Here is an 18852-nt window from a genome sequence, read left to right as displayed (position 1 = left end):
GTTAAAGATCATCAATGTAAACGGTATACAGCTGTGGACTCTCAAACTCTGAACCAATGAAATCTGCCGTCCTCTGTCCCTCCCTTTCCTGTTGGCTAACTCGCTCTCTGTTTTCCCTCCTCTGCGGCCAAGCTTGCTGGATATCACGTCACACGCAGCCTGTCTGCCACAGCTGAGAACCCTGGCTTCTGTTCGCACTGAAGCGCAGCAAACTTCGCAGAACAAGTGAGGAGGAAGACAGGCCTTAGATGGCTCCTGGTGGAAAAGAGAGAGCCTGTCGTTTTGTTATTGTTTTGTTTTCAGCTCAAAGTGGGGAGCAGGAGGTAAGCTGGCTAAACTGATTCCTATCCCAAATGCCATTAGAGTTTTAATACACAAATTTAAATTGGTGTTTTCCAGCCATGTAGAAAGACAATGTTAGTTTAGATAACTTGTTCAATTGATTGCTTTTTAAAAAGGCTAACATTTTAATTAGGTTTTAATTAATAACAGGCGCAGATGTGAACATGGCCCCGAGGAAGCTAAACGCCACGCTTTAGAAAATGAGAATGTGTTTGTACTTGTTTTGGTTGTGGACATAAGGGACATTAAAAAGGCAGAAAGTAGGGATTTTTACATGGTGCAGGTTTTTACTTAGTATTTGTCAATCAACCAACACACAGAGACAAATATGTTGTTCTGGTTGTCTCTCCATAGCCATCACTTACAGACCTAATAAGGGAATATCGTTTTTGGGATCATCACGAAGGCACAAGAAGGCAGCTTCCCAATGCCATTCCAAAAACTCTCCAAAAGCTCTTCGAAGCTCTTCAAATACAAACCCCTAAGTCTGCATGAGGAGGAGTTGGATTTGGGGACCGTATACGTGCGAATGTGACCCTTCCTGCGGTAATAAGGGCGGACTTTAAAAGGTCATCCACACACCCAGAGCATCGATCGTCCCTGGAGCCGATTGATTTCATACCTCCGAGCCCCCCTCCCCCCGCCCCCCTCTTCACTGGAACGCTGGAAGGGCTCCTCTGCAACGCGTGAATTTAATGACACAACCCTCTCTTCCCCCCCCCCACAGGACGCTCACCATAACGGAATGCCAATTAGGAAAGGTAGGAAGGAAATGCCAAGTACACTAGACGGAGGACCTGAGGTGACCCCCCGGTGCCCAGACCCATCTCAGGGAGGCCGTGCCGCTCATGCAGCGACTCGTATACCCGTCCCGTTGCCCCGGCGCTGACAAGCTGGCACGCCGTCAACGTGAGCTATGGTCGGGGGCAAAGGATCAGGGGGGGAGAAGGGAGCTCAGCCTGCGCACTCGACTGCCGTCACACGGCCCACTGTTCAGAGCGGAGTGCAGGCAGTCCGAGAGGCAGCATACAGGAGCGTGTGGCCGCCGCCGCAGCCAGCCAGTACCGCTCCGAGCACGCCACGTCCCTTGTAAACTGTCAGAGTCGTAGGCGTGTGGACACTTCAGTTCTTATCACAACAGGTGCGTTCAGGTGTGTCTTTTCAAAATGGGGTTTCAATGTCACTTGGTCGAATGTACAAACTGTACCAGACACCATTCATTGAGTTGGAGAATCGGCAGCAACATCCGGATGACTTGAGGTGCTTTTTGCGATGCGTGTTGAAGGTAATAAGGTCAGGAAAGTTTTCAACTCTTTGTGGCCTTGGGTAGAACCTTACAGCCGGAATACCCAAAGGACCGCCCAGCCACCTCTGACCAACACATCCTGATGGAATGACTTGATTCACAGGGAGCCACATCATTTCTCGGTCGACTGTCCTCTCATCTGACCTAATGTTGTTTTGTATTGTTCTTGGTCAGTAAAGCTGCAACTGTAAAAAGAAAAAGAAAAAAAATAGGATTTCTATTTTCTTTCAGTGCATTCTAAACAATTCTTGTTTAAATCATCGCAACAACATTTTTACGTAGGTTCAATATTTGAAGCTTTACAGTTTAGACCAGTACCTGGTAGAGAAAACATTCATCTAGCAAAGTATATTTTGCGACCCCTCAGCCAAGTGAGAAGATCTTCAATAAGATACGATGACGATTCTTCAGCCACCCAAAGCACAGTGCACATCTCATGAGGTCAGAGTGTGTGTGTGTGTGTGTGTGTGTGTGTGTGTGTGTGTGTGTGTGTGTGTGTGTGTGTGTGTGTGTGTGTGTGTGTGTGTGTGTGTGTGTGTGTGTGTGTGTGTGTGTGTGTGTACAAGCAAATCAATACAATTACATCAACTCTTTGATCTCAGGGAAACCCTGCTAATCCCTGAACACACACACACACACACACACACACACACACACACACACACTACCCTGCTCATCCAATGGAAGTCATCTAGCTAATTAACCGGCAAAGAGATACAACGAGGTTCAAGCAGACTGAATTTTATTGACAGAGCCTCTCTCTCTCTCTCTCTCTCTCTCTCTCTCTCTCTCTCTCTCTCTCTCTCTCTGCCTGTGTATGGTGTGCGTCTTTGAAAGGGAATTACAATCCAGCCAATGACAACACCGAACGTACCACTATGGCCAACGACATCACCGTGGTCCTGTCCCGTCAACTCAGTCCCCTGCTGTGCGTTCACAGCAGCGAGCTGCTGAGCATCTTGGTCCTCTCTTAAGGTGCGGCCACACCAGACACGTATCTCGCATACTTTTTACGCGAGATACGCGCGTATAATGTTGCTTGACCATTTTGTGTCAAAAATGGTTGCATACGCGCAATACGCGCAATACGCGCTATACCTGTCCCTGAGTGACTTCCACCTCCTGCGACATACGTCCACTGACAAGAACATATATACATATTAAGTTGTGTAACCTGACAAGCGGGACAGTCTGTTGTAGTAGTATCACTTAATATTACTGCTAACTGGTGCTACCGCTAACCGGCGCTAACTTTTTTCATAGTAGAACACAACCGATAGCTGAAGCCAAGCAAAATACACACACACATTATTCACTGATCTTACCAGGAACGCCAATATCCTCTGCCACGTCGACCCACGCCCTCTCTGTTTTGTTCCTGTCCCTGTACGACACCATCGTGGTGTCGTACAGGACAGGACGGCCGCACACGGCGACGATGATATTTTGATCCACCTCCATTTCTGTTCGTGTAGTGTCTGTAGTGTTGATCAGCAGAGAAATAGTCCGCCAAGACGTTGAGGTTGCTTAGTAACCAGAGACTCTGTCCATGCAAGTGAACGGAGCGTTCCCTCTTCGTCATAACTATCAAACCAAACATCCTTCACATTCACCGAGCGAACATTATGAAAGTAAAATGCACATTTCTCGCTAGAAATGTTTCCATAAAAGCATTTAATGGCGTAACTATGTTACTATTTCCACACAGAATAAAGAAAGATGTCGGCCGTATGCTTCTGTCCAAGCTCACTACTCTCTGCCAGTGACGTCGGGTCAAGCTCAACGCTGATTGGGCAATACGGCTAATCGTCATGCGTATGAGCTTAAAAAGTTTGATTTTTTGAACTCTTGAAATGTACGCGATATACGCGATATACGCACTATACGCGCGTATAGCACGTAAATATACGCGCCTCATACGCGCAATACGCGCGTACAACGTTGCTTATACGCATATTACGCGTAATACGCGTAATACGCGCGTATACCAATGGTTCCCTATGGAAAAAATGGCGATTTCATATGCGAAGTACGCGAAATACGCGTCTGGTGTGGCCGCACCTTTAGAAGTAAACCCCTTTTGATATGTGAAGAGATTGGTTAGCAGAGGCACGCCCCTCTCGGCCGACGCATCTGCCACTGTTTGATGCAGTAAAGAAAGTCTATGGTCTGGGAACCTGTTTCCATGATGTAGAATGAAGAGCAGCGCTCGTAGCAGAAACCCATAGTGCTGCTCTTCATACTACATCATGGAAACAGTTCTTGTCACAACTGTTTACAATTCACACAAGTGAGCGGCGCACTACTTAAGCCGACAAATTAGTGTTCCTCCCAGAGCATCTGTATTTATCTTTTAGAGATGATCCCTCTCTCTCTCTCTCTCTCTCTCTCTACATGCAAAACAGAATATATACATGCGTAATTATGTTACATCTGTTTCAACATTATGTTCACACACACACCGGATTCATAAATCACTAAACCCCTTCTTGTTTTATGAGGTGTGTTTCCCGGCTTTCTAAGTACAGCGGTGGAGTAAATAGCCCGCTAATACACAGGGCTCGCTTGACCAAGCAATGGGCCAGCAGTACTTTATCATCACAGCGCCCGCGTGATGTCGTCTGCATGGAGGACGTCAACACAAAGCTGGTGGTCCTTGGTAACTGGTTTGACTGGTTCCCAGTAGAAACAGCTGTAAACATGACACCAGATGATGTGTGCAAAATGCACAAGGGCAGACAAGGAGGGCAAAGAAGAGAGGGGTGGTCCTGCACACACACAAACACACACACGCACAAGCACACCCACACACAGGCACACGCACACACACACACACACACACACACACACACACACACACACACACACACACACACACACACACACACACACACACACACACACACAATGTAGGTAGGTTGTCTGCTGTGGCTGAGACCATGGTGCAGATAATTCCATAATATGAATCATTGTGATGACGATATCAATACATTACATTATCATCGTCAAACAGTTAGACTGTAGATGTGCATCAGTGGCATGGAAGTATAAGCTAACTTAGCTTTCTTTCTCTTTGTTGCAGTGTTCTTGAAGGAGTGTGAGTCTTTCGGTATGTCACCGTCTGTTACATCACATTATATTATTTCTCTATCAAAACGGTGTTGCAAATTACAGCATTAAAGCAGAGGAACGCGTGTGAGATGATGTAGTTTCTATACCTGAAAACGTTAGACCAACTGATTGCAATGATGTGAACACACAGAGGCAAACCTAAGACTACATTCAGGGACACAATACAAAGGATTTTGGGAAGTTGTGAATCACTGCAGAATCCTAGATGATTGCGATAGTTACTTGAATGGATACTTTCCCCCACTCCTAGTGTCTTGTTACCTTAGGGGGGTGGTTCTACTTTTACAGGCAAAGCCATGGGACTTGGCTTGTGGCACATTGGCTGTTTTGCTATGATAAAATGTCTTCCCACCCAGTGCTACCGTAGCCATCCCGGGAGAGGATCCCTCTTCCGGGTCCTCTCTGAGACGGTAATTGAGGCGTCACTTAATTTGCAGACAATTGAAGACTACAAGACGACAATCATAATTAATTTGGTATAATGGCACACTGGTGTTTTAAAACAAAAACAACAGTTTGTCCTTAAAAAGGTTTTGTGTGTCCTTAAAAAGGACACACAAAACCCAACATTCCAGCTGGATGCATCACAATAAAATTAGCATTTCCCCTAATTCTCACCCAGGCTCCGGGGTAAGGAGCCAGGTTGAGAGCGAGAGGAAGACGCTGCCAGGACGCGGATAAGGTGCACTTCCAAGCCCAACCAAAAGTTTTCAAAAGTTTCAACACCGAAATCTCATCGATGGTTTGAATTCCCGACAGAGTGCTGTCTGTTGTTATGGTGATGCCGCAGCTAGCATCCATGCAGCGAGGCGCGGCTGAGTATCTCCTGTGCAGGGTGATAAATCGATGCTCTCTGTCATTTGTCAGCCACAAATCCCCCGGAACCCGGAGGAGTGATGAGGCTCCGATGCAGATTCATCAAGGGACCCTAAAACTAAAAAACGTAAGATTGTTTGGCAGCCCACGTAGAAAATTAGGAATTTGTTCCCGGGAAACTAATATAATGAAATGCTGAGGATTGTTTTTTTATAGAACAATCTTTTTTGGAATACTGAAATATTTTTCTGTGTCTTAACCACGACTTCTTCAAGTAGCAGGGCTGAGGTTTGTGTGTGTCTGTTTGTGTGGTGCGTTATGGCGATGTGCACGTGCATGCAGGTGCTGACGAATGTGTGCTGTTGTGCGTGTGATTGATTCTGGTGCATTCCAACCATATGGTCTGATTCAGTGGTCCAAAAATTCAACATAACTACAAATGTGTTGCGAGCACAGAATGTGTCAAAGCCAAACTTCTTTGAATACAATTTTAGCGCAAATACATTTTTCAAAAATCCTGGTTTAATTGCCCTAGCGGATAGCTCAGTTGGTGTTGCTATTTTGATGTGCCTAGGCAGGTTGGAACTGCAACATACGCTTACACACACATAGGCTATACACAGCACAAACATGCAAACAATAAGCCTGAAATATTATGATGAGTTGAGATTGTTCATATGTGTGAAACTGCATAGAAATAGCATGTGGATTGTGGAGAAAAAAATATCCATTGGTAGTACTAAAATAATAATAATAACAATAATAAACTCGAGCAAAGTATATCCGAGCCTTCCAAAACAAAATCATGTTTTAGGATAAATGATATTGTTGGCTAAATTATTTGGGAAAGAACAGCTGATACAGCGGTAATAAGTTGTACTTTTAAATCAATGCATCTGCAAACACCGTACAGCAAACACATATTTTCTTGACACAGACATTGTGTACAAGCCCATAACTTTGAGGATTGATGAGTAGTCTATTTGATCGTGAGAAAACATTGTTTTACCGCGAGTGAGTGTTTATGAACGCGCAAGTGAGAATGAATACGGGCGCTCGTGTGTGCACCCATCTGTTTAAACACACGCAAGCTAAACACATAACGCATAACACAGTCCATGGCAATGTATATTACCAGGGGGACACGTGCATATTATGAACACAAGTCGATGACGATACTGTATACTATACTGGTAACAAACTATGTTTGTTAATGTATTGCCGCATATCATTGAATCGCTACACAGTTGCGGCCACAGGACTGCATATCATATATGTGTTAAGTTCTATTTGACGAAATTTACATGACGACTCAGTGTTTCTGAAGTTGTAGCAGAAAACGCTATTCCGTGTGTGAATTAAGCCATATTATTTGGCCCTAAACTGAGCCATTTGAAGTTTGAAATTCATGTGGTCATGCATCTGTCTCAGCGAAGACTGCAAACACACCATAATAATATAATATGAACTCGTCAGGTTCAAAAAAGCTCATGGCTCTTAAAGGGGATGGGAGATTGCTCATTGCTTTTTGCATGTTACGCCCAAAACACACCTACCGGTATTCAGACCAACCCATTTTAGATTTACGCCGTGCGCAAGAGTAATTTATCCGCCGGTATAATAGCAACAGCGCCAGAGATCCACCCACAAAGCCACTTCCGTTTTGCGCTTCTCACTTGTGTTTCAGCCCGTTCAAATAGGGCCCTTAGTGTTTTATGGCTTGTTTCCACTGCAGGGTGCGGTACGGTTTGGTTCGCAAAGGTGCGGTACGGATTGCGTTTCCACCGCCAAAAGTGGACGTGACCCGGACTGAGCCGTACTCGTTTTGCCCTTGTCTTCAGTACTCCTCCGTTGGGGTACTGAGACGCCTGAAAGGGTGCCGTTGATTGGTCGACAGAATCGTCACTTCCGGGCGACGTGGGGATAAAAACAAACAAACAGTAGCCTCGAGGTATTGGGGGGATAGACGCGATTAACTTCCATATGAAAAGCATAAAGGCCAGGAACTGTTGCTGGATGACTTCCATGGTAGCTCTTGGTTTAATGTGTCACGCTCAACTTTTCCATTGTTTTTATTGAGCACGCTACACTGTGTCGCGCTGTTATGATGTCACAATGTTTACGTAGCTGCCGCGGCGATCGACATCCGGCAAACCTTAAAGGGTACTGTCGGCGGTGGAAACGCGACCTCGGAACTGAGCTGGGCTATACCGCCCCCTCCCTACCGGACTGAGGCAAACCGAACCGTACCGAACCCTGCAGTAGAAACGCGGCATTAGTGACATCACAAGTGAGTGTCCACCCAGTTTTATGATGGATAGATCAGCAACATTTGCTACAGTCCACTGGGTAGGCAGGTATTATCACCTCTTTAATTCGCACATTTCCTCTTAATGCTTCCGTTTTAATTTACATGTCTATATCCACACGTATTTCGGCATTTCTAGAAGCCTAATATATTCTTGTGTGCTAGCCTCCAGTCAACACGAAAACTGTGTTTAAGGTCCCTGGAAAGAAAGCTTTTGAAAAACTCCTCCCAAGACAAAGTCATGAGTTTACAATTGGAAATTCTTATTTCACACATGGTACACGCACAAGACGCCTACAAGCAATGGCGGACTACTGGTGTGTTACCGTTTGGCAAGTACGGTTTAATTACATGTTTCCAAGTCAATGTAGCATAGCTTCATCATCACACAGCTGTGCTCTGTTCTTCTTGTGTACACCACTCAAAAAGAACCCCGTCAACACGCATGCTTGTCATGTACTTGTACTTGTTTTTAAACCGAGGAGGAATCAATTATAAATACTAGGTGTTCCAGTATATACAATTCCCACAAACCGTACTCTTGTAAGATGTCTTAGTGTCAAGCCATGCAACCAGTGGGCTTAGCTCAGGAGGTAGAGAGGGTTGTCTTGAAACTGTAAGGTTGCTTGTTCAATCCCTGTCTCTCACTAGTGTCGAGGTGTCCTTGAGCAAGCCACCTAACCCTGACTGCTCCCGATGAGCTGGCTGTCACCTTGCATAGTTGACTCTGCTGTTGATGTCAATGTGTGTTTATACTGTTGTAAGTCGCTTTGGATAAAAGGGTCTGCTAAATGCCCTAAAAGAAAAATGAAAAAAATTAGCTAATCAGTCCCTCCAGAAAAAACGTGATTATGCGATCGCATAATTCAACGCATAATCAGCCAAAGTCTGCATATTCATTCGGGAGCCGCATTTTTTCAAATATGCCGCACTTTCACCGCAAAAATTGCAGATTTCCGCGCAAAATATGCGAGGCTTGCATGATTTCATAATTCCCTGAATTTTCGTTGCAAAAAAGTCACATATATCTTAGCAGAAAGTTGAACATTGTGCGTTTACTTCACACAAGAGCAGCTATTTCCCCCTGTTGCCATGGGAACGTTATGAAGTGACGTAATTACGCGACGTGAACGTCATCGAAAAGCTGCAATTTTTGCAAGTTCATTGCATAAAATTGCACAAATATGACACATATTTCATCGCATTTTTTAAGAAAACGTGCCGCATAATCAAGGATTTTTGGCCGCAACAATCACAAAAAACGCCACATTTTTCTGGAGGGACTGGCTAATAGGGTAAGCCCTAACTAGCGCCATCGTGCTATTTATTGTTATAAAGCAGAACATGGTATTGCTGTCCGTATTTCTTCACAATATTTCTTCAATGACACTTACAACAATGTAAGACTAGGGGATAAATATAAGAGAGCTTTTGGGGGACCCGACTTCCCAACCATTTAGACAAAACAACGGTAACGATTTTATAAAAAAAACATCTATCTAAGAGAAACATTTATTTTCTGTACCTCGCATTCAATTATTTCACTCTTTCACTCTCTTTCCGTCTTTTCCCACACGAGTCTCTCTCTCCCTCCTCCCCCCGATTCATCGTGAATATTCATGAGGTAGTTATTTGCATTGCTGGCTCCGGAGTGAGGGCACGAGCAAACACAGGTGACAGCTATCAAACCCGGCAGGCTGCCAGCGTGTTTGCACGGCTTGCACGGCGTATCGTGCAAAAACGCAAGGCTGGGAAAAAGGGGAAAAATGACAAGGCAACAAAACGGGGAAGATGCAAGAAGAAAGCAAGATGGCGGAGTGGAGAAACACGATGGTGAGGAGATGATGTGGGGGGGAAACCGACTCGTTAGAAAAGACACAGGGATAAACAAAACATGACAGAAATTATCTTGCGTTCAACCTTATCCTCTCGTTCAACCTCCCTAAATTCTCCCATGCGACCCCCTCTTTTCCGTGACCTCCACTTGCTCCCTGTAGAAACTCCCATCAGATTCAAGAGGACGGTGCTGGCCTACAAGGCGGTCAATGGAACTGCCCTTCAAGCTTTGGTCAGACCACACACCCCAGCTCGGTGACACCAGTCCGAGGCCGCTCTCCTCACCTCAGCGTGAACCGCTCCACGTTGGAGTCCCTCCTCATGTGGACGCCGAAGGCCACCGTCTTCCCCGGCCGCACCGGGCTGGGTGGCACCAGAACCTCCAGGTTCTCGTCCAGCCTCAGCCGCTCCCCCTTGGCCGCCGCCGGGCCCGTCACCAGCGCCACCGCGCCCACCCTCTGCATGTCCTGGAGCCCCCCGCCCACCAGGGGGCTCCACTGCCCGCCACCCATCCCCAGGCCCAGGGCTCCCATCTGGCCCATGTGCGCGCTCATGCCCTTCCAGGGCTTGTTGACGATGGAGGGGCACTCGTCCCCGGGCCCCTCCACCGGCACGATGGAGGAGTACACGTCGACGGCGTGCAGGACCGACTCCGCCGGCCGCTTCCTCGACTGCGGCGAGGAGAACCAGGCAGTGGGGAGGTCCAGGCGGACCACGCAGACACCGGGGACCCCCACCAGCCGGCACCCGGCCGAGGGCCCCGACTCGCTGGGGTCCCGGATGGCCAGGGCCCGGACGCAGGGCAGGACGGAGGGGGGAGGGGGGTCGGGCTCGTCCCAGCGCCGTCCCGCCAGGTAGAACAGCACCTTGGAGGAGGAGGAGGAGGAGGAGGAGGGGGGGGGGGGGAGGGGGGGGGGTTGAGATCTGAAGTCGGGATCACTTTGGGCCTTTGTCTTAAACATCGTCTCTTTCCAGAATTGTTGGACCATTTGGCATTTTCTAATGTTGCTGTTCCCACAACATTTTATGAAGCACAATAATGCTCTTATGTTAGGAGTTAGCTGAGCATGACAGTATCCCCAAAATATTTTATTTTATATACTTTTTGTATTAACTGACATAAATATCCCTTGGTTAAAATATCTGAAGTAATATTAACAACCGTAACTCACTGAATGAATCAAATTATGAATTCAATAATAAAGATATCATGACAAAGATAAATCCAGGATGCAAGAGGACCAACCTGTATCCACGGCTGGGACGACCCCACCCGGGACTTCACCACGTGACCTTTGACGTTCCAGTTCAGCGTGGCGTGGCTGGGCGTGGCCAGGAGACGCGGGGGCGGGCCCTGCAGCAGCTCCAATGGGATCTGCTGCTCCACACTCAGGTTGCCATAGCTGCAGTTGACGGACGGCAGGGTGGGCGGGACTCCCATGCCGCCCTCCATCTTGTGGAGGAAAAAGCGCTCGGTGCGAGACGATAGGCTGCCGTTCCGCATGACTTCCTGATTGGCATCCCGAAGGAAGTAGGCAGAGTCGGCGCCTCCTAGCTGGCATTGGACGGGCAGGTAGGTGGGGAGAGAGGAGGTGAAGCGGGTCTGGGAGGAGTCCCCGCCCCCCGCCGGGCCGCCTCCTCCTGCTGCTCCTGCTCCGCTGTCGGACACTGGGGAGGCAAGGAGGGAATGATGAGGATACAGAGAACCCCTTCATCATGAGGAATGCATAGGAAAGCAGGGTCTTCAGCGTCTGCTCCTTATATGGTCATTCACCCGCTGCTATTGCAGTTATTTCTTCTTTGCTGAAATTGCCAGATTTTGCAATATAAATCATAATTCGGATTTCAGATAATGATTGTAATTTTCCATAAAAATCGGTAATCAAATCTGTCATTTACATTTTGATTAACATAAAGGACATGAATCGCATTATAGACTGTGTTGTGGTTTGGCAGCTGTTTATGTCCTTGTTTCTCATTGGCTGTTCTAAACTACACTATTCATGTTGCTTCTGAGCCAATCAGAAGCCGCGATCCCATGGACTGGTCTGTCACCAGTGACAGCGCAGGTCTGCGTGGTCTGACCACTGCTCTTTAGCACGAAGACCGAGGGAACAGAAACAGAACAGGATGGTCGCTCAGCCTTTAGGAGCGGGAAACATAACATAATAACCCTATTAAATGTGCTACGATGACAATATCGTTTATAAATCACGTAGACTGAAATCGACTTCAAAATATATTTTTCCGGGCGAAGGCGGCTTTAGAAACTTTGTGTAAGCGAGTCGAGGCCAGCGTTGACCTGTGAAATGCGGTTTGATTGTAAACGCACACACATAGGTGTGCATGGCATGCTAAACACACACACGCACCCAGACGTGAAAAGGGAAGTGCAAGCATGGATACATGGATACTAACACACATATCCACCCAAGCAGTGCATTGCACACACACTATTCTATTGAATAGAATAGCTTCTAAACATAATTTAACATAACATGCAGGAGAGACACGTGTGTGTGTGTGTGTGTGTGTGTGTGTGTGTGTGTGTGTGTGTGTGTGTGTGTGTGTGTGTGTGTGTGTGTGCGGCTCGCCAGGTGCGGGAATGAACATATACACATTTGTTCCAGGTGCTCTCTCTAACCTCACACACACACACACACACACACACACACACACACACACACACACACACACACACACACACAGATGAGCCCACGGTTGCAGGGCCGTGGGAGGTCGGCGCGGGCCCCGTTGGGAGTGCATCAGGGCGCCATACATCAGCCAGGACGGAGCACGGTGACACCCCCTTTCCATACGTCTCCAGGACATCCCTGTTCCCCGCCCCGCATCGAGGTCTGGACCGCTGGGAGCGGCCGGGGGGGTTCCCAGCCCTATCCCATACTAGGCCTGCTTTAATTCCAAACAGCCCCCCCCCCCCCCCCCCCCCAGCCCCCCCACCCCACACACACACACACATTATTGAGCATGAAGTGTGTTTCCAATCACACGGAGTGGGGTCCCTAGGAACACGGGCCGCTCCGCTGCAGTCTGACGTGAGCGTACAGCTGGCTGCACGGTGAACGCATGAACACACCAGTCCTTACGCCGTCATCGCTGGAATGAATCACCTCTACATATTTATGCTATTAAAAGAATAACTGACCATTTTTCAACTTGATACTTAGTCCGTCCAAATGTAAAACACGACCTTGCAGAGTGAGTCGTAGGTTTACCGGCGCAAATGAAATGGTGACGGTCTTGCTTTATAAGCAGTTGAAAGGAGAGAGAAAAAGAGGGGAAGAACAAGAGAAATCTATATCTGTTTTAGGAATAGTACAAATAGTACGGTGATATTACGTGTCATTCCAGACCGTGTCAGATGGTCCATCCATAGCAATAATATTTTTAATCAAATATAAAGTATCAAGCATCAAATGTATCAAATACATTTAGCTCATTACTTGGAGAGGCCAGCCAGTGTAACACCATTTAACACACATCAGTATTCACACTACAACACCTGGGCCCAATCGGAACCTGAGTGCAAGGTACTACATACTAGGGTGTGAACTGTATTAAGGGGTAGCATTACTATGATGGCCAAAAGAAGACATTGTTTTCGAAATGTAACAGTGTTGCAGAATATAACTTGAGGAGCTTTATTGATGACACACTCAAAACCAACAAATTCATTTTCGAGGAATCTCTAACTCTAATAGAAGAATCTATACTCCGAGAGAATAGACGGACAGACAGAAGAATCGTTCTGTCTGTCTGTCTGTCTATCTATTGTCCTTCCATTTCTCTACAACCGTACATTTGATCGACTTCACACTGCGGTATTCCAGAAAGCTTCAAGCAGAAGGCCAAGGATATTCAACCTGTTCCGAACTTGCACCTTTCTGAACGGACAATGTACTATTATATAAATATATACACAGTATATGTATTTAAGATCATTATTATTTTAGTTACTTGTTCACTGGGGTTGCTGGTTCAATGGGGTGCTTCTTCAAATCAGTTGTATTGTCGGTAACACCTGTATGGTTGCTCAAAGCCCAGCGGAAGAACAAAAGGTTATTCTGAACAGAAATAGGGATCCCATTAGGAATCGGGGGTTAGATTTGAGTCTACCTTCGTCTTTGTGCCTGACCTATGACCCCGAGATAAGTCTGCACTGAATGGATCCACTGTATTATTTGCTTATTTGCTTTCTATTAATTAAATTGTTCAACTTAAAGTTGCAGGGTCCTCCAGACTCAAATGGGACAATATATTAATAAATTCATCATTGATAGATTAAATCATCTATCAGAGTTTGATAAAGATAAAAATTTATTTACTACGATAAAAGGATTTTTGAAAAATTGCTTTATCTTCTTATCAGATATTTTTCAAAGATTGACTGTGTGTGTGTGTGTGTGTGTGGCTGCACCCACATATATGTGTGTGTTTGTGTGTGATTGTGTGTGTGTGTGTGTGTCTGTGCGTACATATGTGTGTGTGTGTGTTGTGGGTGTGGGTGTGTGTCAATGCACACATGAGTGTGTGTGTGTGTGTGTGTGTCTGTGCGTACATGTGTGGTGTTGTGTGTGGATGTGTGTCAACACGCACAGGTGTGTGTGTGTGCAGAGTTTTCATGTGTGTCAGCACGCCCAGGCCTACCAGAGTGTGAAAATATAATGAATGTGGGACCAGTGAGGTTCTGCCGAGACACCGCTCGCTGGGCCGCGGCGGCGGCGGCGGCGGCGGCGGCGGCGGCGGCGGCGGCGGCGGCGGAGAACAGCAGGCGGATCACAAAGATACCTGAGCACAACACCAATAAACCCCCCTGCTCCGCAAGGCTGCACCGCGCCCGGCCGCCCGGTGTGGGTGTGTGTGTGTGTGTGTGTGTGTGTGTGTGTGTGTGTGTGTGTGTGTGTGTGTGTGTGTGTGTGTGTGTGTGTGTGTGTGTTTGTTTGTGTGTATGTGCGAGTGTGTGTTTATGAGCGTGTGTGTCTGTGTATGGATGTGTGTGTTGGTCTGAGTGTGTGTGTGTGTGTGTGTGTGTGTGTGTATGTCAGTGTGTGTGTGTGTGTGTGTGCGCGCGCGTGTGTGTGTGTGTGTGTGTGTGTGTGTGTGTGTGTGTGTGTATGTCAGTGTGTGTGTGTGTGTGTGTGTGTGTGTGTGTGTGTGTGTGTGCGTGTGTGTGTGTGTGTGTGTGTGTGTGCGTGTGTGTGTGTGTGTGTATGTCAGTGTGTGTGTGTGTGTGTGTGTGTGTGTGTGTGTGTGTGTGTGTGTGTGTGTGTGTGTGTGTGTGTAGGGTGGGAACTAGGGGGAAATGTAACAGCAAAGTTAAAGAGTGAAGAGGACATGAAGAGAGACAGCAAGGCACAGAGGAAGACCAGGATGAAAGGGGGAATAATAAGACGTGTAGAAGGAGAGAATGGTGGAGAGAAGACAGATGTGTAGAGGAGATGAGGATGAGTGTGTGTGTACCACCCAGAGAGAGAGAAATAGGCCTTCCTCTTCCTCTCTCTGTAGGTGACGGGGACACTTATTATAACCCTTACCCTATGGACTATTTTTATAGTGTTTTTTTTCTCACCGAGGTGATGTATTCTCATACGAACACTAACTGTAATCTGAAGGCCCCGTAAAATGTAAATGCAACCGGAATTGTTGTGTTCGCGGGGACAAAAATTTCGGGTCTGCCACCGAACAACCTTAATGGCCGCAGTTTGTGCCAGCCGGGCGCTCGAACCAAGCTAGACAATCTTTTCTCACGTCTTTAAAGAACGGCCCACACAGTGACCATATTGTACCACGTCCAGATCACCCCTTTTCCACAAGCAGTACGGTCATCTTATATGAGGGGCCGCCTGGGACATATCATAATCTCGCATATGTACCACTATACTCATACACACACACTATTATACTCCTTTGACATGTATGTATGAGAGTTGTGTATGTGAGAGTGTATAGTAGTGTATGTGAGAGAGAATCAAGGGCGTGAGTTTGGTTTGAGAAGTGGGGGGGACACAATAATTCGGGGGTCTGTGGGTACCCCCCCAGATTTTCTTTTTTGATTTGAATACCATTTCCTGCATTTCTACATGCATTTAGGGACTACGGTAACCAATACAAAATCCGGGAAATAATTAAGTTGGTCATCATGCTAAATTCTGCCAGGATAAATATGCATAATCAAAATGAATCAAACTTATAATATAAAGAACATTTCTTTATTCATTCATCGTATGGACAGAGGTCAGTGAACAAAAGCTACTGATTTAATAATTGTCCTCCTTTAAAGGTGATCTAACATTATCAGGCCCTGAACAGGCACCTGCCACATCTCCACCTGATCTCTGATATGAATAGAGTGACCAGATCACAATTCACCAGATGTGGGACAAAGACTACGTTTGTGTGGGATCATGTGGGACAATGTGGGATACCAATGCATCGAGGTAGTCTAAAATAACTTTTAGACCACTGTGTATGTTTGTGGATTTAAATTATAATTTTTCATGCAAAGAAAACAAAATAATTTCGTGAAGAAATGTAATAATGTTAGGTTTTGTGTGAGGCAATTTTTTTGTGAATTACAGCTCCTCGCTGCTCTCGACGCAAATGATATACGTCACCACCACTCTGGTACAAACATGTCGATTTCTCTTCTCCACTTCACCGCTTTTTTCCAAGGGGAGGATAACAGCATCGAAAGAGGTGAAAACCATTATAAGTCGGGGCATGTGTAGATTTTCAGTTATGCCAATGGGGAGATTGTCGGTCTTGTCCACGCCAGTCGCAGGGAGCGTGACGTCACATACGAGACGTGTAGTCTTTCTCGTTGTGTTCTCTCTACAGCCTTTAACTGAACAATTGCACGATAAACGGTCAAACTCTTGACACACAAAATTATCATTAAAATCCACTAACAACATATGTGTAATCCAGGGCATATAAAGACTGGGACCAGAAAAATAATTACTCTCTCTCCATTGAAACCAATTCAAATTTTTACGATCTCAGAGGTCCCATGGGGGTCTACCGGCATGACTTACGAGCTCTATGGTAGTGTGTGTGAGAGAGTTTGACAGAAACGGAAGTGAGTTTGATACCTCAGTTCCTGATTGGCTGACAGAAGAGGCGGTAGCTTCTGGTGCTCAAAATACTGCGCAGTCATTTCAATCTTGAATCTCCAGCGATATTGTTATGCAAAAAAATGATTTGGTCGCTTGTTCGCGTGGCCACCTGAGTTTGAGAGAGGCTTCCTCTTGTGACCGCCAATTCATTCTCAACCATGGCCAGAGACTTATGTTATATCATAAGATGATATAATATGTATCTCTTTATAATATAATATTGTAGCGTCACAGGGTTTGGGAGATGGTTTCATTCAAACTCAATTCCGTTTCTTTCACACTCTCTCACACGCACTACAATATTCTCTTGCATAAACATATATACTCTCTCACACACTACTATACTCTCTCACACAAACTACTATATTCTCTTGCATAAACATCTATACTCTCTGACACACAAACACTACCATACTCTCTCACATACACTACTATTCTCTCTCACACACACTACTATATTCTCTTGCATAAAAAACTATACTCTCTCACATACACAGCTATACTCTCTCACATACACTATTATTCTCTCTCACATACATTACTATACTCTTTTACACACACTACTATTCTCTCTCTCACACTACTATATTCTCTTGCATAACAACTATACTCTCTCACACACACTATTATATTCTCTTGCATAAACAACTATACTCACTCACATACACTACTATTCTCTCTCACATACACTACTATACTCTCTCACATACCCAACTACTGTATATGCTCTCTCACATACTACTATACTCCCTCACGTACACTACTATTCTCTCTCACATACACTACTATACTCTCTCACATACAGTACTATACATTCTCATACATACACGTCAAAGAAGTATAATAGTGTGTGTGCATGAGTATACTGGTGTATATGCTAGATTATAATAGTGTGTGTAAAACCAAGTATGAATTCTGTCCCAGGCGGCCCCTCATAAGCTCATGCGAACACAGCGATTTTATGTTTGTTTTTCACCTGCATTCTGTAAACTCTCCTACTCGAGCTATTCACTTCAAATATGTGAATTTAAATGTCTCTCAAGTATGAAACGCGCTCGTGAACGAGTCAATCGATCCAAGGATCTTTTATCTATGAATCTTTTTATGCACTTTTGCCCCAAACTCCTCATCCCAGCTTGGGAAGATCTCAGAACGCAGTTAAGGTTGTCTGGAAATGATGTGGTTATCACTATGGCTACACCTCCAGCCACTAGAGGCCTCTAGTGGGAGGACGCACATAGTGCAGGTTTAAGTATACAAGGACTAGTAACGGGATATATACACCAATGCTAACACTACTACTTATACTAACAAGCCTCCCACCATCTGTCTGTGTTAGACGGGCAGGCCATGTGGGTGAAAGATCCTCAGCATACCAGTCTGCCTGCTATTGAGTCTGTTCCCATAGTAATGATTGTCCTTGAGATCTTAAGTGGTGGGCTGAGTGTGTGTGTGTGTGTGTGTGTGTGTGTGTGTGTGTGTGTGTGTGTGTGTGTGTGTGTGTGTGTGTGTGTGTGTGTGTGTGTGTGTGTGTGTTAGTGAATAAGTGCAATCTGCAAATGTGTGTGTGTGCGTGTGCGTGTGTGTCCATGATCCACCGCAGGAGTCGGATATAAACCATATGCTTCGATCCCAGAACAGCTGACACACACACGCAAACGTGCACGCTCACAAGCAAGCGCGCACACACACACACACACACACACACCACAGTGAGAACGATGCAGAACGTCCCGAGACTTAAACTCTTTTTCATGGGTTTTAATAGTTGGTCAAGGGCTTTCTGTGTAGTCTTTGAAACAGCCTGTTACCGTGGGCTGAGGGGCCGTTCTGCCACCGCTTGTTTACCCACGCCGAGAAATCAGCCCGACTTGCTTTGCTTACTCAGCGCCAAATGAGACATTCTAGCCTAGCAAAAAAAAAATGTTGCATACTTCAGGTTAGAATGTATATTCCCACAGGGAAGGAGCGAATAA

General features: G+C 46.0%; 1 protein-coding gene and 1 long non-coding RNA gene across 2 annotated transcripts in view; both read right to left on the bottom strand.

The window, feature by feature from the left end:
• Window positions 1–18852, bottom strand: part of LOC132467942 (uncharacterized) — a 696489-nt gene that overhangs the window by 177183 nt on the left and 500454 nt on the right. The gene's annotated exons all lie outside the window — the stretch shown is intronic.
• LOC132467449 (transmembrane protein 132D-like) overlaps window positions 8532–18852 on the bottom strand; it is a 58263-nt gene continuing 47942 nt past the window's right edge. Inside the window, exons 2-4 of the mRNA XM_060064753.1 lie at window positions 11796–11832; window positions 10987–11408; window positions 8532–10606 (exon numbers count right to left, since the gene is read on the bottom strand). Coding sequence (XP_059920736.1) covers window positions 10022–10606; window positions 10987–11408; window positions 11796–11832 — 1044 coding nt within the window. The 3' untranslated portion in view covers window positions 8532–10021. The remainder of the gene's footprint in view (window positions 10607–10986; window positions 11409–11795; window positions 11833–18852) is intronic.

This window comes from Gadus macrocephalus, chromosome 11, assembly GCF_031168955.1.
Source record: "Gadus macrocephalus chromosome 11, ASM3116895v1".
NCBI classification, from domain to species: Eukaryota; Metazoa; Chordata; class Actinopteri; order Gadiformes; family Gadidae; genus Gadus; species Gadus macrocephalus.
Note: the sequence above shows the minus strand (reverse complement) of the source record. Positions and strands in the feature narration are given on the sequence as shown.